Source organism: Equus przewalskii, chromosome 9 (assembly GCF_037783145.1).
Source record: "Equus przewalskii isolate Varuska chromosome 9, EquPr2, whole genome shotgun sequence".
Classification (NCBI taxonomy): Eukaryota; Metazoa; Chordata; class Mammalia; order Perissodactyla; family Equidae; genus Equus; species Equus przewalskii.
Window position 1 is genome coordinate 80,745,781 of NC_091839.1, and position 26,840 is coordinate 80,772,620.

The window sequence follows — 26,840 nt, forward strand, 5'->3', positions numbered from 1 at the left end:
CACTTAGATTTTTAGGGGCTTCACTACTATTTTCCAGTTTACATTTTAGACTGCTTTTCATAACACTCAGAACATTTACTTACTCTCAAATCTTCAAGAGCGTCTAAAGAACAAGAGAACTGGAAGCTGTAAAGCAAAGCGCTCTCTGGATGGCATTTGGAAGATTTACCACTAGAAGGCCAGTCAGGGATGAATGAATCAACACAGGAAAATCACGTTGCATGATCTCTGCCTTATTGGCTTTTCTAAATTGTCTTTAACATCTCATTGTTTTTTGCTGCTACAAACAGAAAGGAAACCTGGGTCTAAATATTTAATGGCATTTTCTGACTCCCTGTGTTTTAGTACCTGCCTGATACATATCAGCCAGCCACAATTTCACACTAGGCTCGGAGTGAGGGAATGCGCACAGAAGCACATCCACTGATGCATGCGTTACACGGGATAGTAGAATTCTTGTATTTATCCTACTCTTTTTGCCAAACCGTATCTGCTAAGTATTATGCTATGCTAAACATGTATTATTATTCTTTTTTAAAAAAGGAATTTTTTTCAAATAGTAAAAAAAGTATTGCCTAAAATATTATCTGTTTATTTTTCCAGGCATGAAGATGACTTTCAGAAAGAATTAAAATGGCCTCAATGGATGGAGATAACACAAATAAACTCCAAACAATTATGAATACTCGTCTCTGTCATCTAAAGGGAATTTTCCATACAAAAGCCATCTGACTGGATTTCAAGGAGTCAAATTAACACCCTACTTTATCTTTAGGACCTCTTGTTCCGTGGAGACAGCCACTTAAAAAAAAAGCTGCAGAAATATTCACAAATACCTAGTTTCTCAGATACTGGAAACAAGCTGCTTACAAGGGCTTGCATTCTTTCCCCTCCCCATCCTTCCACAAATATACACATCTATTTGTATAAGACTATACAGATGATTTCACTGTAAAATAGATTATAACAGATGATTTCTGAAATTCCTTCAAGCTCTACGCTTCTAACATTTCAAAGATTTCTAAAACATTTTTACATGGGCCAAGGTTAGAGTATCATATTGTAATTTCTCCACTGTATTTCTCCACTTCATCATTTTCTCTTCTTTGTGCTAACTTAATATTGTATGTTTAAAACTTAGCTCTAACCTAACTTGATATCTTTAAAACTCACAATGTACCGGTCTCACCCTCACCCGTCCCTCACTTTTTGAGGAGTGCACTAGAGCGGGATCTGGGAATACAAAGACACCCGACCCCCTCCTTGGGTTTGACCCTTTTGGAGGTCACCAAGAAATTACTGCTCTGTGCTAGGTGGTATAGCCGAGGAATGGACAAGGTGCTGAGAACACGGAGGCGGCAACTACATTAGCTTAAAGGAATGTTATATCAAAATACCTCTAAATTTATCTACAATTGGCTATAATTTGGGATTCTAAATTTTACATAATTAAAAAAATTCTTAAAATGTTTTCATAACTGACAATCTTCTGATTTATATAGTAAGTTCAGTGCTTCTGTGTATTTTCTGACCTTAAGCAATTATAAAAAATAACGTGGTTTTCTCAGGAGATTTTTATCTTTATAGGAGGAAGAATGGAGGAAATAAGATATTTTAATCCAGTGCCCTCTGCATTTGAAGCGAATACAAGGTTTGTTATTATTAAAAGCTATGTGTACTTATGTTATTGACTTTATAATAAAGTATGACTAAAAAGCCAACGTATTCTTTCTCTTACACTAAATTAACAGTAAGATTTCCTTTTGCTTCAACACAATTCCTTTGTTCAAGACTTACTATAGTCCTATTACTGTGTATAGTCATCTTACTAGATACTAACTCCTTTACTCATAAATTATTCTTTCTAATGATAATATGATTACTGTAAGCAGGTAGGTCTACTTCTTTAATAACCCAGCACTCAGCAGTTACGTAGCATCCTCCTTCTACTCCTCTGACAGGTGCTATGTGTAGAGAACTTCTGTCATCTGAATGTGTCCCCCTAAAACTCCTATGTTGAAATCCTAACCCCCAAGGTGATGGTATTAGAGGTGGGGCCTTTGGGAGGCAACTAGAATACGGGAGCAGAGCTCTTATGGATGGGATTAGTGTCCTTATAAAAGAAGCCCAGAGAGATCCCGTGCCCCTTCCACCAGATGAGGTTACAGCTGGAAGGTGCTGTCTATGAAAGACAAAGCAGGCTCTCACTGGACACCCAGTCTGCTGGTACCTTGATCTTGACCTTCTCAGCCTTCAGAACTGTCAGAAACAAATTTCTGTTGTTTATCCAGTCTCTGGTGTTTTGTTATAGCAGTCTGAATGGACTAAGACAAGCACGTTCAGGGGCTTATAATGTTTTTGACTGTATTTGACTGGGCCTCTTGTTCCTGCTTCAGTTAATCTTAAGAGAGTGTGTGGATGAATCAAGAAGGTCTATTGAGTAACATTTCAATTCTAGCAGCCTGGGTGTATTTCAGGGCCTGTTAGTAATCTTGCACTTCCTTGACATATTTTATATGTAAAGTAGAACTTATAAAAATCACCGATAAAACTGTTCAAAAAGCTGGACAAGAAAGTGTAACAGATTCATGTCCCATAACCAACCAAATGGGAGAGCATCTACCATCATTTGGTAAATCTGTTAGTTGAACATCAAAATATAATAAACTATCTCCAAATCTCTTGAAGTTCATGCTATTGTTCTATTGTTGATTGCCTATTCCATTATCAATCAGTTATCACACATCATGCTATTTGACTGAAAGTGTGTGATGTGTATATTTCTACAGAAAATACCCAGGATTTCTCTACTGCAGCCCAGTTCGTGAACTCCAATCTATCTATGCTCCACATCTTGCTTTATAGTTTAAACTTATCCTCTGAAAAACCACTGAGATAAAATAAAACAGGTATTGTTTTAATTTACAGGTGAAAAAACAGATGCAGAAATGCTAAGTTATGTGACCAGGGTCAGACAGAAAGTGATGGCATTTCATCCAGAACTCCAGTGCTCTAACCGCTGCTCCAGCCTCCCCCACCACACTGCTGTCTATTAAGCACCATACCATTCTTCCTTCTTGGTGCACTTTAAAAAGCACCAATGTAAGCATAAAAAAATGGCTGGATGGGAATTTAGGTCTGCTGTTTATGCTCAAAATCATTAAGTTGACTAAGTTTTCCATATGTGCTGAATTCTTGAATGATACAAGCTTTCAAATCAAAGTATCCATTATGCAAAGAATATTAAAACAGATGCCTTGGTATGGCTTAAAATTTGGTATTTCTATTTCTTAATTTCTCCTACTAGGCTAGTAATAGATATTTAAAACTGTGGCCTGCAGTCAGTTATATATGTTACTGCATAATCTTATCCACGTGTGAGGATACAATATCTAAGCTTGCTTTTGAATCATTAGTACTTCAAGAACACCATTAAACTACATACACACTATGGATATTAAATTTATTTCAACTGGACTATCTTATGGCAAAAATATTGCAAAAGTAGCTACATTAAAATTAACGCTACATAATAGAGAAAATTCATATTTTGGACTATATTGAGAATATAATGGCTTAATGCGTTATAATTACCCCCAACATCTGTAAAAGAGTGAACTATTAATAATATACTAGATAACCAAAGTTCCTTTTAATCTTAAGGGGTCCTCCTAAATATTAAAATTGAAAACAAATACATTTTACCACAGGAATATCTGGCTACCTTCTATTTTTCTTTTTAACGATTGGCCCTGAGCTAACATCTGTTGCCAATCTTCTTTTCTTTTCTTTTTCTTTTTCTCCCCAAAGCCCTCCAGCATGTAGTTGTGTATTCTGGTTGTAGGTCTTTCTGGTTGTGCTATGTGGAACACTGCCCCAGCATAGCCTGATGAGCGGTGCTAGGTCTGTGCCCAGGACCCAAATCTGCGAAACTCCAGGCCGTGGAAGCAGAGCACGTGAACTCAACCACTGGGCCGCAGGGCCAGCCCCTCCAGCTACCTTCTTAATTTAAGTTACTTCATGAAATAGGAAATGCAAAGACTAAATAAGTAGCTGTGACAGACAGCTTAATGTTTTAAGAGCATGGGCTCTGGAGCCAGACAGCCTGGTAAGCTGTCCTGCTTACCAACTGTGTGACCTCAGGCAAATGACTTCATCTCCCTATGCCTCAGTTCCATCATCTGCAAAATGAGGACAATAATGACATCTATTTCGTGGGGTTTTGGGAGGACTGCATGAGATAATTTATGTAAAGTGCTTGTAAGAGGAGGGGATACACAGTAAATGTTTGATAAATGTCAGCTACTACCACCACTATTAATATTAGCCCCAAATTTACTAACTCATCCACCCTTTCATTCCCATATTTTTAAAAGATTTAAGGGAAAAATGCTCTTCTACAGGATTTGTAACCTATATTGCAGACCTTTACTGCACATCAGTAACATACCAGGTGCTGTGTAGACAAACAGAATGATAAACACCACGTGCTTTTGATCAACAAGCAAGGTATATAACAAAATTTGTCTAGGAACGGAAAGGCATACATTGCCTTAAACTTTGGCAAAGCACATCACAGCGTGAAAAATAAAGCTATCAAACGATGATAATGTAGGTGGTCATTAACGAATATGGATTCTACAAATAAAATCACGTTTAGTGTCAATGGTAGAGACTGCTTTTCAGTTTAACTAAAATTCTTCCAGAGGTTTAATCAACTGAGGAAGTAGAAAAGATTGGAAAAGAGCATGGTAATCTGAGTCTGATTCCTGGGTTCCACAGCCCTGTTCAAGTGGCACACAACAGATGCTCGCTGAAGACCTGTCCTGTCTAAGCCACCAGGACGCAGAGCACACCAGAGTTAACACTCATTCAGAGCAGCTACTGCCATCTAGTGAAAAATTAGCAGGCTCACTACCTGGGCTTATCAAATAATGCTGAAAATGTCCCAAATTAAGACTTGACTCAACTTAAAATACTACATGTATTTTCATTATGTGCCAGTATTCAGGCTAGGTACTGGTAATAAAAAGACAAATAAGCCCCCATCTCTGCTTCCTACAAGGTACAGATGATTCAGAGAAATCACATACTCCACAGAGAGGCATAAAGTAAATGTCATTGTAGGTAAAAAAAAAAAAAAAAAAAAGGTTTGCTGATTAGACCATCAAAAGCTAATATTTCAGAAAATCTGCTAAAAAAGTAGTGTAGTGTAGCAAATAAGAGCACAGACTCCTATTCCAAACTGTATGGGCCCAAGTCCTGGCTGCTGTAAAATGGGGATAATTATTGTACCTATCTCATAAGATTACTGTGAATAAATATATCACATATTTATATACTCATAAATGTATTATATCTTAAGACAGTACCAGGAGCATAGGAAGTGCCCTGCATTAGCTATGATTATCACGAAACGTAGAAGAGGCTCCTAGACACTGAGGCAGACAAAGATTGATTAATAACGCAACATTAATTGCTAAAGTCTAGCTTTGTGAATTTAATTCAGCAGAAGCCGTTTCTCTGACTAGCACTCTGTTATGATGGGAATCCTGAAAGGACATTATCTGTGGGACTCGGTGACTAAATCTTGTATTACTAGATGATTAACCCTTTCAACACCAGGCAAATAAAACTGCCTTCTGAAAGTAAAAATTGTATTTCTTACCAAAAAAAGCAAAAAGTCAGTAGAATGAAAGACCCAAAAGACCACAATTCGAACATATGCTTAACAGGGAAAGACGCTTGCTGACTCTTCACAGATTTTGTTAGAACTGAAAGATGGATGATGCATTTAGCTACCATTGTGGTCTCATTCGCAGCTTATTTAACTTATGAAAAAAATGAGCTTGCTCCATTTTCCTTGAAAATTACCTAAACATATCAGCAGCTCTGACAAATACTATTTAAAAATCATCTAACTGTTTTATAACTTTCAAATTTTATACAAATTAAGACATTTAGGTAAAGCTACATGTAAACTTTACTTTCAGACAAGAAAGTTTGGGCAAAATATTCCTGTATTAAGAAATAAATAAAATATAAGGCAAAACTACAATAGGTCAATAACAAATATTTTCAACGAAAAATTTAAAGACTATTTGACTTCATGATTCGGGCCTGTATTTAATGAGCAAAATATTTTAGAGTCTGAAACTACTTTTCATTTTCTTAAGGATACAGACCATTCATAAGAACTGTGCTAAATCTTGGATTGCCTGACATTATGTAACTTCTTCCTAAGCTTCCTCTTTTTAAAAATAGGCAGCAAAGAGTTGGGAAAATGTGTTGAAACATTTTAAGTTTTAATTTGTTTGTAAAGGTGTGTTAGTATATCAAAAATTGCATTCTGACTACATTGCACAAAATAATTTTAATTTCATATGTGTATTATTTGAACATTTTAATTTCTAAAACACTGAGAAATCCTTTCTCTTCTATGTTAAGATAGCATGGAAATAACATAATGTTTTTAACTTTATGCATTTATTTTCTAATACAACTGACCTAGAAAGGTACACCCTCTAGTAAAAAAAAAAAAAAGGAAAAGGCTGCCCACAGAAAAGAGTAAGAGAAGGAAAAAAAGTTTTTTCAGTCCCATTCCATACAGAGATGCTTATCAGCATATTAAAACATAAGTTCCCACAAAGTCAAGTATATACTGGTTGGATAAGCATGATTAAACCCATTTTACCTTTCTTGTTTGTTTTAACACAGTGCTTATCAATTTACAAAGTACTTTCACAGTCCCTGTCTCAGGAGCCTCACAAATACTCTTCAGCGGCACAGGTATGATTAGTACCCTCACAAATACTCTTCAGTGGCACAGGTATGATTAGTACCCTCACAAATACTCTTTAGTAGCACAGGTATTATTAGTACCATCAACTAGACAAGGAAATGGAGCTTCAGGAAGGCAAGAGGCTTGAGCCTAAAACCCATGTTTTTGAACTCCTAAAACACTTTCTTTCTACTTGATGTTTCTAGAATGGACATTTTAGTCTAAATGCCTATTGTCTAAAAACCAAATGGGCAAACCTAACTGGGCTAATGTAATGATGAAATTCCTCTATCAATGACAAAAAATAACTGAAGGAAAAAAGATAAGAGTGGAGCTTTAACTTGCATTTGTAGCAAAAATTTCAAAAGCCTAAAAAAGCAAATTAGAAATTGAATGAAGACTGTTGTGAAACCTCTTAAGAGTCTGAGGAAATAACTGTGCTGCCTATTTCCTGCGTAACAGTTCCAATTATAAAGCACTTACGTATAACTCTCCTCCTTTATGTGAAGACTTAGAGTGGGTACAAAGAACAGACCTGTTTGAGGATACATCATGTTTGAACTAGATACCAGATCTAGACAGAGGATGACTTGAGAAATCCATTTGTCCTACCCTATAATCAGGCAGTGTTTATTTTTGCTAACATTTCTTATAATAAATGGTATTGTGATGTTTATCAATTTCACCATTAGTAACAGTGTTCTGTAAATTTAAATGTGTGTTAGAGAAATTCATTATTTCTTCTCTGTAAAAGTCTTTAAAATAAGACGTCTCAATTTTACACATTATTTTCTAACATAATTCACCTGAAAAAGCATAATAAAATCCGTGGTGTGATGAAGAACTTCAGGTTTAGAACTCAACTCAATTATCTAATAACTTAGCACTTATCACAACCATTAATCAATTCAATCTGTATTAACGTAACAAACTTAACACCACTTTTCATTAATTTAAAACACTCTGTCCAAACAGGTCCACATTAATATTACTTACATACATATTTGTATATTTACGCATTTATGACACTGTATGTAAGCCATCCTAGCTTAGCAAAAACAGTGAATGACACATGGACATCCTAAACAAACCAAAGAGACTAATAAAGACTGTTAACTTTTGTATAAGAATTGATAGATGAAGAAAATGGAATTGCAATTTTGAGAGTGACAGTACTATCACTACAGGGCAGAACAAGGAAATCCTAATTTCAGAACAGAAATTAAAGAAATACACAAAAAAGAGCATAAATCCAAATAATTCTAAAAATGCCATACTATTCCTGAAAGACATGTCCAAAGTCTTTACTTCCTTATTATTTCTCAGAATGACAGAATAGTGTAATTTTAGAGTAGAAAAAGACATTTGATTTTTTTGTCTTCTTTTCACGTTAAGAAACTCTCAAAACTACAACTTATCAAAACTATATGCTTTAGTACAAAACAAAAACACAGATTAAGAAATTAACTTCATATTCAACTGAAAACATTAAAGATCCATATTTCCTAAATGTTATTTACCTTTTAAATTTAGTTAACATATTCCCAAATAAATTTCTAGGTGAATTTTATTTATTTAAATTGATTTGCAAAGAAAGTGATGACTACCTCTGGGATCCCAACATAAGGACACAACCATTATGTGTACTTTTGCTGATATTTAAACTCCATAACAGTAATGCTGATAGAAAAATACAATGTTGTACCATAATATAATCTATTTAATATGGCTCCTACAGTATATTCAAGAGAGCTCTGTTAACACAAAAGATGATAGTTTCTACAGGGCTCATGATTCCTGGTTCAGCCTAAAAGTAAAATACTCTAAATATTCTTCCCTTATCAAGCAGTAGACTTACCATGAAAATCATAAATATACAGAAGTAGTGGCTCATTCTGCCCAAATGCACAAAATGCAACCATGTTTTCAAGTGGATGATAAGAAATGTCTCGAATGGGCGACTTGAATGGCAGGTCAGAATACATCGCTACTTGTTCTCCTAAATAAGAAAAGACACCCAATAATTTGTACTGCCTCAGACATTTCTCATTAGAAGATTATTCTGCAACTTATTAAAAAAAATTTCTAGTGAGTAATGATGTTCACATTATTTATATGAAAACCTTAAATACTTATAAATATTTTGAGTACCACTGTATTAAATAATTACCTTTATTTCTCATTCTGTTGAGTCTCCTATTTCCACTTCTTAATCCAACCTCTTCAGTGAGGTTTTAAAGACACAAAATAGAGACAAAGAGCTTAGCAGCAGAGAGGCACTTGACTCTGACATTTGACAGAGCTGAGCAGGAACTCCAGGGAGAATCGGGGGAGCCGCAGGGCTCTAAAACTGAAGACCCTCTGGTTGGGAGAGAGTTGGTGGGGAATTGATGTTTCTATTGTTTGATGTACCATCTGCTTTAGAGGTATGATCATTAATGGCTAAAAGAGGTTTAAGGAACCTATGAAAATCAGAACTCAAAGAGCAAGGCGCCTAGATCATTTATTGAAGGGGAAAAGAGATTTAACATTTCGGAACTGACGCTAAAGTATCAAAACACAGTACCCACGAAAACCCTAAGTGACCCGACTGGTCAGAAACGCCTACCGGGAAGATCAGGAGAATAAACAAGGTAAAATCCAACACTGTTCTTTAAAGAAAGTTTCAGGTAAATTTTATAAGATTCTCTCAATTTATTGCTAAAAGAAGTTTATGCAGTTTCAGCTTTTCTTTTGAAAAACAAAGATGTGGCACCAATGAACTTCCCAGTGTAATCATTTATTTTATTGAAAAAAACCTGAATTACAGTAATTCAGGTAGATTGCTATTGAGTTTCAGACATGAAAAACTGACAGGAACATACGTGTTTTCAATAAACATATATTGCAGATGTCTAACCATTTGTATACCTAGTGATAGTTCAAATTCAGCTTATAACATTTTGTATTCTGCATTCCAGTCCTCATTAAATACTTCGTGATTTACATACATATTTGTATATTTAAGAAGAACAAACAGAATTTAATACAAATTTAGACTGAAGCTGAGTTCCATTACTGCCTTTCCAATTTTGAAAAAGATAACTGAGAACCTGAAACCAGAATTTCCTTGAAAATTATTCCATAAAATGGTAGTTTTCACACTTTTTCAAAAAAAAAAAAATTTTTTTTCTTTGGAAGATCAATGAAATATTTACCTGTTTCTGGGTTCCAAACATAGACTATAGCATCCTCACTTCCGGCAAAGAGAAACGTCCCGCATGGTGTCAAAGTACTATGGATCTTCTCTCGGTAATTTGCTGCACCTACAAATTTCCTTGCCGCTAATCTATAAACAAAAGAGATTTTACCAATGTAACCTGTCTCGCCCACTTAAAAGACTGGTGGTAGAAAAACTTCTCTTTTAAATACTTCATTTGCATTTAACGAACAATTTTTGAGAACCTGTTATGTGGGATACATTCCATGATGGATGCAGAATAAAGAGATAGTCCCAGAACTCAGGAAGTTTATAATTTGGCAGGCAAGAGAAGAAATGCATCAATGTAAAACAGAAAGTGGAGGTAGAGTGTGCCACAAAAGAAGAACAGAAAGAGGACTGTGCAGATTTGGATATGAGAGAGTATTTCTAGCTGTGGAGAGACAGACTATTTTTGTGTGTGCATGTGTGAGGAAGATTGGCCCTGAGCTAACATCTGTGCCAAGCTTCCTCTGTTTTCATGTGGCATGCGGCCACGGCATGGCTTGAGGAGTGGTGCTAGGTCTGCGCCCAGGATCCAAACCTGCGAACCCCAGGCAGCCGAAGCGGAGGGTGTGAACTTCGCCACTACACCAGTGGGCTGGCCCATGCAGAGAGGGACTACTTTATGGAAGTGGCATTTGAGTTGGTTACTAAAATAGTAAAAAATGAACAGAATTTTTATATTCTTATGTTTTTTCCCATGTGGTGAATTTTTAAAATCACACAATGAACACTTGATCCTTGCAGAAACATTAGACAAAACATATTGTTAAAGCATCTCTTAAATACGGTTTACAACAGGCCGGCCTGGTGGCACAGCAGTTAAGTTCACATGCTCCGCTTCGGTGGGTTTGCAGGTTTGCATCCCGGTGCGGACCTAGTACCACTTGTCAGCCACACCATGGCAGCATCTCCAATAAAATAGAGGAAGATTGGCATGGATGTTAGCTGATGGCCAACCTTCCTCACAAAATGAATAAATAAATAATGATAAGTAAATAAATGAATAAGGTATACAGCCTTCCAGGCTTTTTCACTTACGAATAACAGCTAACGCTATTTTAGTTCTCACTACGTGCCAGGCAGGTACTATCATCATCCCTGGTTTACAGAGAGGATATTACACACACTGCTCTGTTACTGCTTTCTTCAGTCAACAATAAATCCCGAATAATGGCCTTCCATGTCAGAGAATAAGATTACACATTATCATTTAATATATTCTATCATTGTCTAAATGCATCTTCAGAATTTTCCTGTTGTTGGACGACACTTAGGCTGTCTCCAGCTGTCCCTTACGCTCAACATGCTTTCTATGAACAATCTTGTGTGTATACATATTTCTACACTGTTATAATTATTTTCTTAATATAAATTCCCAGACCTGAGGTTACTTGGGTCAAACACTTCTGGGGTCTTTGCTATGTGCTGTAATGTTTTAAGTACTTTACATGTTTAAACTAGTTTATTCCCCACAAAACCCTTAAGAGTTATGGTTTATTGTCTCTCCCATTTGAGTGGTGAGGAAAGAGATCCAGAGGTCAGAGAGGTCACTCGGCTGGGAAGGGGTGGAAAAGGTAGAATTAGGCTCTAAACAGCTTGCCTCTAGAGCCCAAGCATGATCTTAAGCCGAATGCTACACTGCTTAAGAAGAGAATAACTAAACCCCTTAGGCCTGGCCTTCTAAAATCTGCTCTAATCTCTATTCCTAAAAAGTCTCCCTCAGCACGCCTTAACAAGACACCCACACTCACACAGACTTACTCACTCTGTCCTAAACACGACTTATATTATCCCACCTCGAACTGCACTCCCGGCTTTTCATGTTTTCCACTCTACTGAAAACACTTCTGTATCGTCTAAATTCTATCCATCCCTCAAGGCTGAGCCTAAAGGCCAGCCTCTCCACGGAGCCCTGGACAGAAGACTCTATTATAGCTGTCAGCTTTACTGATGCCATGAGAAACATAATCCTGTTATTACATATTCATATTCATTAAAAAGTATATATTGAGTACTCGCAATCTGCCAGGCATGACATGGACTACACACAGGAAAAGAGGACAGACAGACTCCAGTCCTAGAAGGTCTCACAATTCAGCCTAATTAAATGCTTTGTGTGTTCTTTTGTAGGTGGTACAGCTAGATTATAAACTGATGAACGAATTCTGCTTATCACTCCCCCACAGCACCCATGCCAGTGTCCTGAACAGTTCTACAGAAATACTGAAGGGCTTAAACGGTTAGCCCTAAAAAGGCGACTGCAGAATAGACTAACGCAGATCACCACATCTGCCTTTCTGAACACAACAATGAAATTTAATAAAATAGCTCTCTCTCACTTGTTTTACAGGAACTCTTAACACCAAAACAAAAGGACACCAGCAGTCCAGGCTGGTTGTCCCAGAATTCTGCTTCTGTCTTTTATATTAAGGAGACGTCCCTTCATTTGCCTTATTAATAAATAAAACAGAAAAGAAAAACAAGGATGCATTAATCAAAAGCCCTCTCATTTCAGTCTCAGAACTATTCACATTGTGGGCAAGATAACTCTCAGTTGTGGGGGCTGTCTTATGAACTGGAGGATGCTTAGCGGTATCTGTATCTCTGGCTTCCACTAGAATCAACATTCAAACATGTCTCCAGACACTGCCAAACGTTCCGTGAGGGACAAAACTGTCTAGCTGAGAATGGCGGCATTTTATAAATGTGAATTAATTCATTACTTATTCTGTGAGTACTTAAGGTGTCAATAGTGAAATATACTTACATCCGGAGATCCATAATTCTCAAAGTACTGTCTTTGGTATGGATTAACAAACGTTTTCCATTGGGATGAACCTCCAAATAACTTATTGGAATCCCCTTAAACTCACTCTCTTTAATTTCCTAAAATAATTTAAAAAAATTATAAGATATTACCAAAGTTTGTCTAATGTTAAACGTTTTTTAGAGCACAAATTTAATTTTAAAATGCCATTTTTCAATTGCACTATGCATGATGCTTTAAAATTGTTAGCAAAAGTTTTCCCAGTAACTTCCGTTTAAGGTTGAAAATAAAGCTGATACAATGTACTTTATGGTTGTTATGTAATGCCACATTTAACTCGTAAGTATTTTTGCAGTGTATTTCCAAACAAGAAGCACTTCCTACAAACACATCTTCTAACGTTGCATTTTCTGTTTATCACCATATAAGAAAGCCTCCAATTTTTATAAATTCAAAAGTGTAGAATTAACTTCCAACTTCTATTTCAGTCTCAGGTTATTTCTTCACATACTTACTTCCACTATCTTGAAAAAGGTATGTTGTCAGCATCTCATTCTGACATCCACTTAATGTAGGTTGTGATTTGAGGTGAAGTTTTTTTTTTTTGATGGTTATTTAAGGCAGCTAAAGATGCCGCCTGACTAATGATGTCAAGAAAGACATAAACGTGAAGGAGAATCTGCCTGAACAAGCCTTGCATAAGAACTACCAAAGGTCCTTCTTGTTTGGATTACCAGGAGAAAGAAAAAAACAGCAAATGCAAAACTGCTTAGACTAAAGCCCAGAGTCAGAGGAGAGTCTGCCTTAACCCACGGGCGGAACCCTGTGCTCGCCTTCTCCCTCCAGGACGTCTGACTGTGTTCCTCGCTCTCCTAGAGGATCTCCTCTGCAGAGGTGGGCTGGCGCCAGCAGGGGGCAGTACAAACTACTAGAATCCTCAAGTCAGCAGCTGAGCCCCTGCTACCACTGTCTGACACTAAGACCTACGTCAGCTACTTTTTAAAAGTTACAGAAAAAAGTCAAATGCTGCCACCACAGGTGAGGATTTCACTGAACTGAACTACAACAATTTGGGGGTGGGGACGCACTGTTGGGAGTTTGAGCAACTGGAGCAACATTTACACAGATGCAATGTGCAAAATCAGAAACAAAACTGCCTAATAATTCAGTGTTGGTGTGACTCTGAGAGGGGCAGGCAGATTTAGCCTCTGCAGCGTCTGTTAATGATGTCCTCCATATTTTTCTTGATCATATCAAGTCCTAGTGTTGAAGCCCACGTCCTGTACCCAGGGGTGTGCCACAGCACAGGGTGCTTCACCTGGGCGCAGATGAGTGTGCTCAGCGCTCCCCACGCTGCGGGCTGGAGAGGACCAAGGCAAGCTCCAGCCTGTCCTGGGTATTAGCCACTAACAAGACACTGCAGCTCATTTCCCAACGTTTTGTTTTTGACTGTCTCAAGTAACCACCAGGCTGCAGATTTTCAAGGTAAACTTGCCTTTTGGTTACTATACTGAGGTAAAGAAACACCTGAGTTTTTCACATAAATAACAGACTCTGTATTGCAGACGTAAATGATTGGAACTGGTGTCTTGGAGCTTCGCCAAGCCCTCAGGTACAGAAGTAATTAGAAAGTTCTTCTCAAAGTGTGTGAAATGAGGCTACAACACGAATCTCAACCCAACATTCATTAATCTGACAGACTAGATGAGAATAACTAAAAATAGACTGTTTTTTAAACAGAGTTGATGTACTTCAATAGATTTAACTAAAGTTCACGGAAATTCTTTTTCATTTAGAGTGTCTTTTTTTCAAATGAGGATAATTGTTATAATCTATTATGAAGAACAAAAAATTGAAGAACAAAGGTATAGCATGTAAGACAGAAACTATATCAATTTATATAAAACAGGTTTAATGATTTTATATTTTTAACTAAAAAATACTAAATATACACCAAAAAACTGCTTAATATACAAGCCACCTTAAAAACACTCTAGTCTAAAAATGAAAGAGACTATTTATTTGCTTCTGCCTATTTATCAAATTTCAAATGAAACAATTATTGTCATTAAATCACAGCCCCCCCTCATAATTACACAATTTTGATTATATAATTTTGAAAGCACTGTTACTAAAACACTGAGCACAGTTTTCAGAGTGATGTTACTGGACCAAGAAAAAAAGAATACAAATAGCAGGAAATATAAGTGATTACTTAAGGACAGTAAATATAATATAACATATACCTCATTTTAGCATAAACTTCAGTAATGGATCAGTGAATGTTATAGTGCAACTTAGGGCTCAAAAAAATGAAAGTAAAGGCTGGCCAAAATGAAGAAAATTTTTACTAAGTCACTATACCATCAATTAGCCATCAGGAAGACAGGATAATTAATCAATGATAATTGACTTTTCAAGGACTGGGAAAAAACTTTTTTTGAAATGAGAGAACAGGATGTCCTGACATGTTAAAGTCACGTGGTTCGATTTTTCCCATTTAATTAACTCCCAGAGCAGGAGCTGCAGTCTCACACCTGAGTCACACTCCAGTGGCGCACCGAATGCTGTACATCGCCAACCTTGACGTAGGTGTTCCACACGACAACGACGCCCGCGCAGTCTCCTGAGTACATGTGATGGCCTATTCAAAATGAGAAAAGTGCTCACTTATAACTCTTACCCAGAGGGAGAAACAAGGAATACGAAACTGGGAAAACACATCCCAGTAAAACATCAATGAATTGGAGGGCTATTAAAAGGTATTTCAGTTTAAAAAAGGCCAAAAACCAAACACAACTCACAATCAAATCCCAATCACCTTTAAATAAATTCTTCACTCTTTTGAATTACTTTTGATGACTTATTTCCCTTTGTCACTTTCCTGAATTTGAATACAAAAAGAAATGAGCCTCTCGGTGCACGTGTATATGGCTCAAATTCCAAAGCCAAACAAATTATATGAATTATCCAGTATGTATCTGTATTGCTTACTTTCATTAAGCTATATAATCTGTTTTACATTCCCGGAAAAATACTTATATTCTAATAACATACTGTTAGTGTAATGCCTGAGACCCAGTAAGAACCCAACAAATGATCAGAGAATGAAGAAAATAATAAATAACAGGTGTTCTAGTTTAACATGAATTCTAAGAGTCAAACCATCTTACAGCTGAATGGGAGCTCAGAGACCATCAAGTTCAGCCTCACATCCACTGAGAAATACCTTACACCCCACTAGAAACAGGTCGTCATTCAGCAGTTGTGAACTGAGTATTTTACAACGTAGCCTATTCAACTGATGAGCTGCTCTGTGTGTTAGGATGCTCTTTCTAATTCTGAGCAAAGAAAGTCCGTCTTCTGCAACTTTGGCCCCATCTCTACCTACTTGGGTGACACAGGCTGATTTCTGTTTTCAAATATGGATCACTTAGCCAAATATTTGAAAAAATTCTCCTCTTCTCTTTTATAATCTGAGCTGCCTCTATTATGAGACAGTTTTCAGGTACCTTTCTACCTTTGGATGACCTTCCCTGAATGCGTTCCAATTTATTAACATCCTTAGAGTTGAACTGAGTACATTAGCAGTATTATCACTTTGATCTGGATCCCATACTAATTAATTATAGCTATAGTCTACGTATCTAGTGTCTCAAATAATGTAAAAGGTGACTATTTAACAGATTTATTGAAGTTTTTATTATTTCAGTCGATAAAATAACCTATATTTTCCATCTTTAAAACACTATCTACATTATTCATACACTAAGATAAAATTTTAAATAACTGCAAATCTCCCTTCTATATATTTCTGTGCTTTTTAGAAAAAAATCCTGTTGCCACGCTTAAAATAAATATTTTCAATATTCTTTTGGGATTTTCCCCCTATCTTTCTCATTATTAGCCTTTAATTTAAAAGCCCCTTAAAAAAACCCAAAACCTACCAAGGGGAAAATCACCAATCCAATGAAATATATTTATGAAATTTGGAACATGACTGGTCGTTACAGCAAAGATTAGTTGAATTCAAATGTTCAGAAATTTAATGACTTTAAAGCTACGAACAGAACTCCCTTAGTGCCAGATCTATGCTCAGGTCAGCAAAATATACATAAATCTAAATATGCACAAGCAATCATCAATACATAAAATCCCTCTCAAGCTTAAATAATTATCATCCTAGTGAAATAAAAAGTTTAAAAAAAATTCTTCATGCAACTAGGCTTCATTTGGAATGTATTCTCTGACTTACCTTCAAAGTCAAAACAGAGAGAGTTGATGAAGCTCCTGTGAGTGTCAAACTGTCGGATCAGTATGGCCGGCTCCTCTCGCATGTCAACTTTCCATACCCGGATCACAGAGTCATAGCATCCCGTGACCACCAGCTCTTTCACAGCTGGATGGAATTTAGCCGTGTAAACAAAAGAAGGATGAGGTAAAACTCTGAAAGTATTTGTATTGTTTACTTCATTTTTCCATATCCTGGAACAGGATAAAAAATTGCATATTGCTTCTGAAATGCAAAAATTTCTTTAAAAGTTTCTTTAAGAACCAGTATAGCCAAAGGACTTAAGCAAGCAAGTGACAACAGTCAATGACAAACTAAATTTTATAACAATAAAAAATAATGTGATCACATATTTGATGGCTGGGGTTCTTTACATTTTGAGAAAACTATTTCTTACAGTTATTATCAAGCATAATGGTCAATTTGTCTATAGTTGTAATCTATACTGTAAAATAAAAAACTGTATTTGTATATGTCTGTCTTTTTTAAAACCTACTTATTTTTGACATTGATTAAAAACACATCAAGTAGTTGGTAAAATATTACATTTAGCACAATATACATAAAAAATAAAATATAGACAGAAACTTTACTGATTTCTCATTTAGGCTGTGCACATTGCTTTTGCAAAGTGCTTTCCAGTGGATGTTTAGAGAACAGGACATTCTGTTAACTTTATATTTGTAATTTAAAAGCCTAGATCATGAAGACGAAGATCCCAAAGACTTAAAAGCCATACTGAAATTACTATATGAATACTTGGGTAAAACTGGATTAAAATAATTCTATTTTGATAGAAAACAGGCTACCCTAAATTAAGTATTCACTTTATGTTTAACATTCTCATTATCTCTTCCACCAAATAATGGATGATTTTTAAAAAATTAATATTATTGTCATTGCTACAGTCTTGGCAAAAGAGTAAACCCTAAGGGTTAAACTATTATGTTAGATACTCTGCGCTTCTAGTCCATGTGTAAAAATAGGCAAAATGTAGCAAGAGACAGGTGCTATATGAGTGTAGAATAGTGGATTTTTTTAAGTTTAACTTATTTGAACTAGAAGAATATATTAACTTTTTAATATGGGAATTTATAGTTCATCCTTTTAATTACTGTCTAAGAATTAACACAAATTCAAAATTATACATAAAAGAAAAAATACAGTTGCTATTCAAGAATAACATTCTATGAGCTTTCTCAGCAGCTGCTTAAAATACAGGATATGATCTTCAATTACCAAGAATCCAAACTAATAATGAAGGAAGTGAAAGACCATGTTTTCAAGTAAAATCACAGCACGTGTCCCTGCGTAAACATTTTTACCACAGTAAAACTTCCAATGAACATATGTTACGTGAAATACAGTACCTATTGATACAACAAAATCACTAATTTGGAGGGAATATAAAGAAGACTGTTAAAAGATAAAAACTTCAGTTGCTTGCTAATAGATCTTAGCATTATTTGAAATACTATATAACAGGTAGAAATGAAGCACCTGTATCTTAAAAACAGCTCAATATAATTAAAATAGACACAATATTTTACTATAAAAATGAAGCTTTTTACGTAAAAACTGAACTAGTACTGGTATCAGTGATGGCTTTAGTCGCCCAAGCAATGGTAGCATCCAAGATCAAAAGAAATGTACTCATGGGTTTGGGATAAAATCAGGCTGATCATAGAGAAGAACAAGGACACATAAATCTGTAAAGACTAGATGAACACACAAAAAAATCGTTAGAATTGGGAAAGAAAAAACATACGAAAGTTAAAACAGTATGTGTGAAGGCGGGGTGAAGCGGGACTCAACAGCCTATTTGGGACCTATTTGGGACACATGGAACAGTCTTTCTGATTACAAGGGGAGCTGCTGATTTGAGAAAAATACAGACCATGCTGAGGAAACTAAAGAAGGAATTTAGGTTAAACCCATACGGCAGAGCTAACCAGTGGGAAACAGCTACTCAAGAGATACTAACGGTGACATGTGACAGCACTCCCAGGAAAGACAGAAGAGAAGACATGGGCAGAAACCCACACTTCTAACACTGTTGAGCATTAGCAACTCCAATTCCATTCCTTTTCACTTAGCTTATTCATTGTAAGTGTTCCTTACATCTTTCAAAAACCTGTCTTTTCAGTTCTAGCCACAATGTTTCTCTCCTCACTCAGTTAATCCTTCACAATATTTTTATGATGTAAAGAGTACTAAATTAGTATCAATTTCAAAGCTACATAAAGAAAAAAGTATACTTTACTACAATATATTATATGTTCCCAAGATGGCTTCAAGAAATGGTGAAATGTAAGCTACATTTTAAATGATGACTATGAGCCCGCTGTGGCTCACAAAAGGTACCGCAACCTTTGCTGAGTGAAGGAGTTGGGCAGGAAGGGTGGGAGAAGGGCACTGAAGCACAGCAAGATGTAAGGAAGGGAAGAGCACGGAGACGTCAAAGAAGACAAGATGTTAGTGGTATTTCAAAAGACTGTGGGTGAGGCAGAGGATATGCAGTAAGTGCACAAGAGAAGGAGGTAAGGTCAGCGAGGGATATGGCTGTCATGCCATGCTAAGGAGCTGGGACATCTTCCAAAGGGCAGTAGTAATCAAAGATCTTTTAAATGAAGGCTTTATGAAAGATGGTTTTGGAAAGATAATTTTAATATAGAAAAGATGTAGGAGTTAGAGACTGAAAGTTGGGAAGTTTAGCAGCAGCAGTTTAAGCAAGACATAACAAGGACTCGAAATAAGGCCCCAGCAGTGAGGACAGAAAGGCTGCATCTTTCAGGAGGGAGAACTGACAGACTTCAGTATTACTCAGATACGGAAAGGAATGGTGGGGAGGAAAGAAGAGATGAGTACTACTCTGAGTTCCCAGCTAGGGAGACAAGAGTAGGTAAGGATGCCATTACAAGACATATAAGAGGTCTAAAAATGGGAAAAAAATTGGTGATTTCAGTAAGTTTGGTTTTGGACTTGAGGAGTCACTGGGCAGTTCAGATAAAAGGGTGTAGTAGAAGATCAAACTTAGGAAAAAGTGCAATTCTAAGCCAGGGAAGATGAGAGACCAGGATAAGCACACCAAACCAGGGAAGACGACCAAACAAAGGATCCTGGGGGTAAACATCTGCAGAGAACAGACGGAGGAAAAGGGATGAGAGAGAGAAGGAGAACTGCTCAGAGTCATAAAAAGAAAACAGAAGAGGGTGTCCCATGAATTGAAAATATTTCAAGACTGGACAATAATTAATTTCTGTACTGAAGGCAAAGAGGGTAAGGACTAAAACTAGCTAGAGGATCTGAAAATGAGCAACAAACTGCTGGCCTCCTGAAGAAAGTTTGTACAGCACGGAGAGTGAAAACCAGACTAACTGGGCTGAAGTAAAGACAACGTGTGTAGAAAAAAAGCAATATGATAGTCTAGAAAGCAGGAAGAGTTGAGAAAAAGATTGCTTTAGATAAGGAGATATGAGCATATTTCTAAGATGAGAGGACAAAATCAATAGAAAGATACTAAAGAGACAAGAGAGGTAGGAGATAGAAGCAACAGAATTGTAGATTAAAGGACTGAGATTAAAGCACAGGTCAAAGATCAGCCTTAAAGGTGTCTGTGCTCAGGACTCTTTCTTGAGAGGTGGACAGAATAAAGATGGCAGATTTACAGACATCAGGTGGGAAACCAGAGGGAAATGTGGAAGTTCGTGCTTGGCTACATTTCACTGTGAATGAAGCCAGTCATCTAACTAGAGCGGGAGGACGGTGCCTTAGTGTAACAACTTGACGCACAGTGAGATTTGGATCTGCTGCCAGAGGACTGAGAAAAGATGGCTGAGTAAAGATAAGTAAAAGCACTGCCCAACAGAGACGACAGCTGAGGTGATTTTAAGACTTACAATCCAGAGTCAGGCCTCAGCAAGGTTATGTACTTTTCTCCAGCATAACCTGGCATCAGATAGAATGGCTATGCTGAAAAAAAACAGACAGACTAGATAGATTCTTGAGGACACTGTTAAGAGGGACTAACAGTAGGTTCCCAGTTAGAAAAGGTAATCTATTGCCACCAGCTGTCATTTTTTCATTTAAATATAAACTAAACAGTAATGATAACATCTTAATCAATTAGACATTTTATATTGAAATGGAAGCTGATAAGATTAATAGAAGAAGGGGCCCAGACACTAGAAGAGTCTGAAAAAACGTATGTTAAAAGAGCAGGAGGCAGAAGTAAATAAGAGTGAAGTCAGAGTGGATCTCGAACTGCTCTAAATGTCAGTTTCCTAACCCATGGAGATAGGAAATATTTATGTCTATCCTCCCACATTTGTTGGAATCAAATTAAATGACACATATAAAAGCATCTTGAAAAACTGCCTAATAATATCTTTAGAATACATCCAAGGTAGAACAAGTAGCTAAAAAAAGTGTAAATGGAACTAAAAAGCAGCTTTCAAAATATTTTATTGTGATACTTATTAAATTGGAAGGAGCTAAATGATTTTAAGGCTGACATTCTGAAAAACGCAAATATTTGACCACCTATAAAGCTCTTAAAACATAAGGTACATACTCATTTATGTACCCTACACTGCATGCTGTGCACCACTGTGCTCTGGCCTCTGCACCCAGCTGACGGTGAAGATACAGTCTCTGTCATCAAGAGTTACAGTCCAGGAAAAATCTCACTCACTTAACAACCTGAGCTCAAAGTATTAATAGAACAGGGTACATAATGATCATTTAAATACAGTGAGGACTAGAAGCATTATATATTACATAATCTATGTTTAACAAAAATGTCTTCAGGAAAAAAGATTTCACTACTATTTATTTAATCAGTCAGTCTGTAGGGTACATATTTACAACAGTCCCTTGATAAGCAACACATAACTAAGCATAAGTGTAGGTCTATCACTTTATATTCTTTTCGTTTTCCTTGATGGCAAACAGCATGCACAGTAAGTACCTCTCAAGCACACTAACCTGGCGGTGCCATCCGATGATGCAGTAAGGACATAGCGGTCATCTTTTGACCAGCAAAGATCATAAATTATATTGAGGTGGCCACACAATTCTCTCATGAAACGCCCAGAAGGAATTTCGTATACTAACAAAAATATTCAAAAGTTAGTAGGTTTCTAGATAGAAGATCCTTAATCCAGTAAAATAAAAATTCATAATTTATAATAATTTGTACATAAGGTAAGCACTATCTATAAGAATATTATCACCAAAGATATTTCAGCATAAAAATTTCCAAATCTACTTAAGATTTTCATTTACTTTAGAAATGAGAATTTACACATACAAAATTTTATAATATGCCACAATTATTCTCATCTCTTCAAAGAAATTCTCCTAATAATCTTTGACAATCAATTCATTAATCAAATAATAAATAACATATAAATTGCAATTCACTTCCAAGATTCTATAATTTGGGCTTTCCTGGAAAAGATATTATTTCATCTGAAAATCAATTAAATTCCAACCAAAATTTTAACTATCTGAAGTAGCACGAAATTTAAACTGTGCTGTTGTCAGAAAAAAAATCTTATACTAAAACGATAGATACAGCAAGGGGATTAACAGAGACCCAATCTGATAAACAAGGCATTGTGGTACTGCTATGTTATGTGTACAGGGAAACCCTCTAAGAGATGACTGATAGAGGACAACAAAGTTCCTAAGTCTCTACTTCCACCTAGTGGTAAAACCAACTGCCCTTTAAAATACTAAGCAGTACAGAAGCGCTTCTGAAACCTCAGAAAATCAGCACCCTCATAAAAGCAATGAGAACACTGGCAAAAATTGTCAAAATTAATTTTCTCAGAAGTCTGGAAATTCAACAAAGGCTTGCAACCATTTGAGAAGCATTTACTCAAGAAAAACAGTTGAATCTCAGTAAGAACACTGAGCTCTGTGGTGTTTTAACTTGTCATGTTTCCATTTCCCTCTCTCAAGCTGCAAAGTAGCCTTAAAAACCAACAGCCTCACAACCACAACAAAAACCAGCAGCCTAGCAGCCATGGGAAGGGGCAGAGCGGGCAGAAGAGGCCTGCAGAGCCCAAAGCCCCAGCCCGAGGGTGACCACTGTGAGCCAGGCTGGCAGCTCCCTGGAGGCCCCTTGCTCAGGGCCTGGCTTCAGCTGACCTGGCTCTGAGCCTGCTCTCAGAAACAGCCCTAACCCAAGGGGGCAGGACCTAATCACGGCACAGCTGCCTGAGGCAATGATGACAGCAGGGCTAAGAGGCTGACAAAAAGCTTAAAAGGGAAAAACTGGGAATGAGATGGCCATCATGGACTCTGGAAGGCTCCAACAGGTGCCTGGGAATCCAGGAGGACACATGCACGTAAAGGCTGTGAGCATGCAGCAGCAGATCTGAGGCCCAGCCTCACTCTGCTGCACCTGAGGAGGCTGCACACACAGGAGGGGAAGGCGAAGGCAGTCGTATGTAACTGCCTGCTGAGGCCGTGAAAGGGGATCCCCCCGACCCCCACCCCGACACACAGACACACAGACACACAGACACACACACACACACACACGAAAAGAAGGCAAAAGGAGACTCGTAAACTGTCTGCTGAGGCCGTCAAAGTGTATCTCAACACCCACACACAGCCCCTTGTTAAAGGCTGAGAGACCTAGTCATTCAAGACATTTAAAAATCTCTTTCTAGGGGCCAGCCCAGTGGCATAGCAGTTAAGTTTGTGTGCTCCGCTTTGGCAGCCCAGGGTTCACGAATTCAGATCCCCAGTGTAGACCTATACACCACTCATCGAGCCATGCTGTGGTGGTGTCCTAAATTTTTAAAGGCAACCTGAGAGGGAGTTCTGGCCTCTCTGCTGACTTCTCAATTATGATGAGAAGTCTTCACCTGGGTGCTCCTGAGCCGATTACCACTGTCCTAGTGCTTAACAAATCCAAGGGCTTTCACAACTCAAGTTATCACAGCTATCAACTGACCACACTGGACTAAAATTTCTCCAAAGATTTATTAATCCTTCATGTTGAAAAGTTTCTATATTTAAAATAGAAAATGCTTACAAAAATCCTCCTGCACGCTTTAAAAATAAACTTACCACCCTTCATTTGACTGTTCTCATTCTACTTCTGAACATGCATTGTATAGAAAAGTGTAAAATTATAAAAGAACTGCTAGTTTCCTCGAAGAAATCTATTTTAATTTAGTGGTACTGGTGGGGTATTCAAATTAAGATCGCAATGAATTTTAAGAACTGAAGACAGTCCTCCGTGTAGACGACAATCAGATGAGACAGACAGTACTCACAAATAATCGGATATCCATCCCGGCTGGCACAGGCTGCTGCTAATATCCTTCCATTATGGGAGAAGGCAAGACAGAAACATCCTCGTTCTCCTGCATTCAGTGAGAAGAGGTGCTTGTTTGGGATACGGCAAGCCTAAAAAACAAACATTTTAAAAACATAAATTAAGACATTAAAATCTGAAGGCTAGTTGTTAACTTCAATGATTGCAGTGGTGGAGTTTTTTTTTTTTTAAAGTCCCTTTGCTGTGATGCAGAGGAAGAGAAAAACAAGTAATCAGAATGATGGGTAACCATAGTAAACTACTTTACTTTTGAAATGGAGAATCAGTTCTCCATAAATGAAGTGAATTTACAGCCCATGTCTAACTAGTACTTAATTCAATGTAACCAAAAGATCAAAAACAAGAAAGACTCTTAGTCTGTTTTTTGAGATTTAAGCAATAAGTATATCTAAACGTACACAGCATTTTGAACAAGTCACTTAATTAAATATGAAGAGAAAGTTTCAATATCTGACACTCTAAAGCTGTCACTACCACATTCCTTCTATTAAGCCACAAAAAGAGTGTGTGCCACACCCTTATTCCATGACAGCAACCAATAAGTGATTTTTGCTGAGCCAGAAGCTTGTTCTGAGACCATAAATGCCCTATAGGGCCTAAGCTTAAGTCCAGGATGTATGAATGTTCATTCTCTTTCTTTTTCTCTCTTAAAATAACCAACATTTGTGACTACCTTCCAAAACGTATTTTCAAAGTAATCAATCACCTCCTACTGGTTTCTCATTCACTAATTTTATTGATTTCTTCATAATTTTTACCTTTCATTCCTTTTGCCAGATGAAATCAAAACTTTCCATGTATTAACATCTACTGTAGAAAGTACTGCTTACTTTTATTTGCCCTAATTCTACCTCTTCCAAACTTCAGTGAGCCTTAGTTCCTGAGTTTCTTATTATTCAGAAAGTTCAATTAAACATACATTGGGCCCTTACTATATGCCATGGACGTGGCACTTTATTACAAATGTCTTTTCATATACTCATCAACAGCAATCCCATGAGTAACCATTATTACTCTAGATCGCTAATAAGGATGCTTCAGAGGGCCAAGTCCAGCTCACCAGGCCTAGTCAAAGACTGAGTCCAAGGCCCTGATGTCCAGACAGGCACCAGGTTTTCACAAGTAGCACCAGGACTGAGCAGCATTACTAGGAGGCAGCACTGTGAGCAGCTACTAGGAAGGTGGAAAATTCAGCAGACATTTCTCAGGTGCCACTAATGGACCAGACACCATGCTACCCATCTTTTCCTCCATTCTCCATCCAGAGATTTAGAATAGGGAAGGGGGATAAGGAGAGGATAAAAATGAAGGAAAAGTCAGGGGTTTTATAACCCCTTGCTGTGCTTCTAGAGTAGGAGGTATAGCTCAGGAGAACTTTGTGCCTCATCATCTCAGCCAGAAATCACTAAAGCCACGATCATTCTCTTCGTACTTCGAGGGTTGACACTGTACTCGGAACAGGCACTCAGTGAAAGTTTAATAACGTAACAAGAAAGGTCCCCAACACCTTTGTTTTTTTTCCCCTTTACTGCCTTGTCAGTCACTAAATCACGCTAGTTCTTCCTTTCTTTCTTCTGTATTCATCTCTTATTTGTCACTTCTGCTACCATTACCCCAAGGTGAGACCCTTCACCTCACGCACCAATCACTACAACTGCCGTCTCCTAGGTTTCTCACTCTGATGTATCCTAACTCAGGATCTCCTACATGCCACTGCCAGCATTAACCTGTCCTAAAATACAGCCGTTATCATGCCTGTCTCCCACCCAAACACCTGCCACTGTTTCTCACACATCCCGCACAGTCAACTATCAGGCTATCACGCAAGAGCCTCCACAGTGTGGGCCTGCCCTACCACACCACTTTGTCCTTATGCAAACTGGTGTCCAGCCAGCCATGTGTTTGAGTGCCTCGTGAATACAACAGGTCCTTTCCCATTTATCGACAACTTTGCCCCATATGAAACCCCCTTCCCCGTCGCTCTTCACCCAGCCCTTACTTGGCCACCCTTTCAAGTCTAGCTCAGGCTCCACCAGCCTGATGAATAAACCCTCTCCCCCCACTCCAGCTCACCTTCTTCACATCCGCAATCTTCAAACGGTTTTACATTCTTAAAAAATTTTGAGGACCCCCAAAGAGCTTTTGTTTATGTGGCTATGTCTATAGCTATTTATTGTATTAGAAATTAAAATTGAGAAATTTAAAAAATATGTATTAATTTATTTAAAAAATAACAGTAACAAATCCATTAAATGTTAACACAAATGTCTTTTTATGAAAAACAACTACATGAAGTGGAATTGTTCTACATTTTTGAAAATCTCTTTAACACCTGGCTTAGTAAAAGATAGCTAGATTTTCATAACTGCTTCTGTATTCACTCTCTTGTGATAGCACATA

At 37.3% G+C, this 26,840-nt stretch overlaps 1 protein-coding gene across 48 annotated transcripts in view; it reads right to left on the minus strand.

Moving 5' to 3' along the window:
* AHI1 (Abelson helper integration site 1) overlaps nt 1–26,840 on the minus strand; it is a 180,137-nt gene that overhangs the window by 116,551 nt on the left and 36,746 nt on the right. For all 48 annotated transcript variants that reach the window (XR_011522165.1, XR_011522167.1, XR_011522166.1 and 45 more), the window contains 7 exons: nt 24,379–24,511; nt 22,070–22,193; nt 17,048–17,277; nt 15,330–15,436; nt 12,793–12,911; nt 9,979–10,109; nt 8,640–8,780 (listed from right to left, as the gene is read on the minus strand). Coding sequence is in view for 39 of the 48 variants with exons in the window: in XM_070557277.1 (XP_070413378.1) it covers nt 8,640–8,780; nt 9,979–10,109; nt 12,793–12,911; nt 15,330–15,436; nt 17,048–17,277; nt 22,070–22,193; nt 24,379–24,511 (985 nt within the window). In the remaining 9 variants the exon portion in view is untranslated. The remainder of the gene's footprint in view (nt 1–8,639; nt 8,781–9,978; nt 10,110–12,792; nt 12,912–15,329; nt 15,437–17,047; nt 17,278–22,069; nt 22,194–24,378; nt 24,512–26,840) is intronic.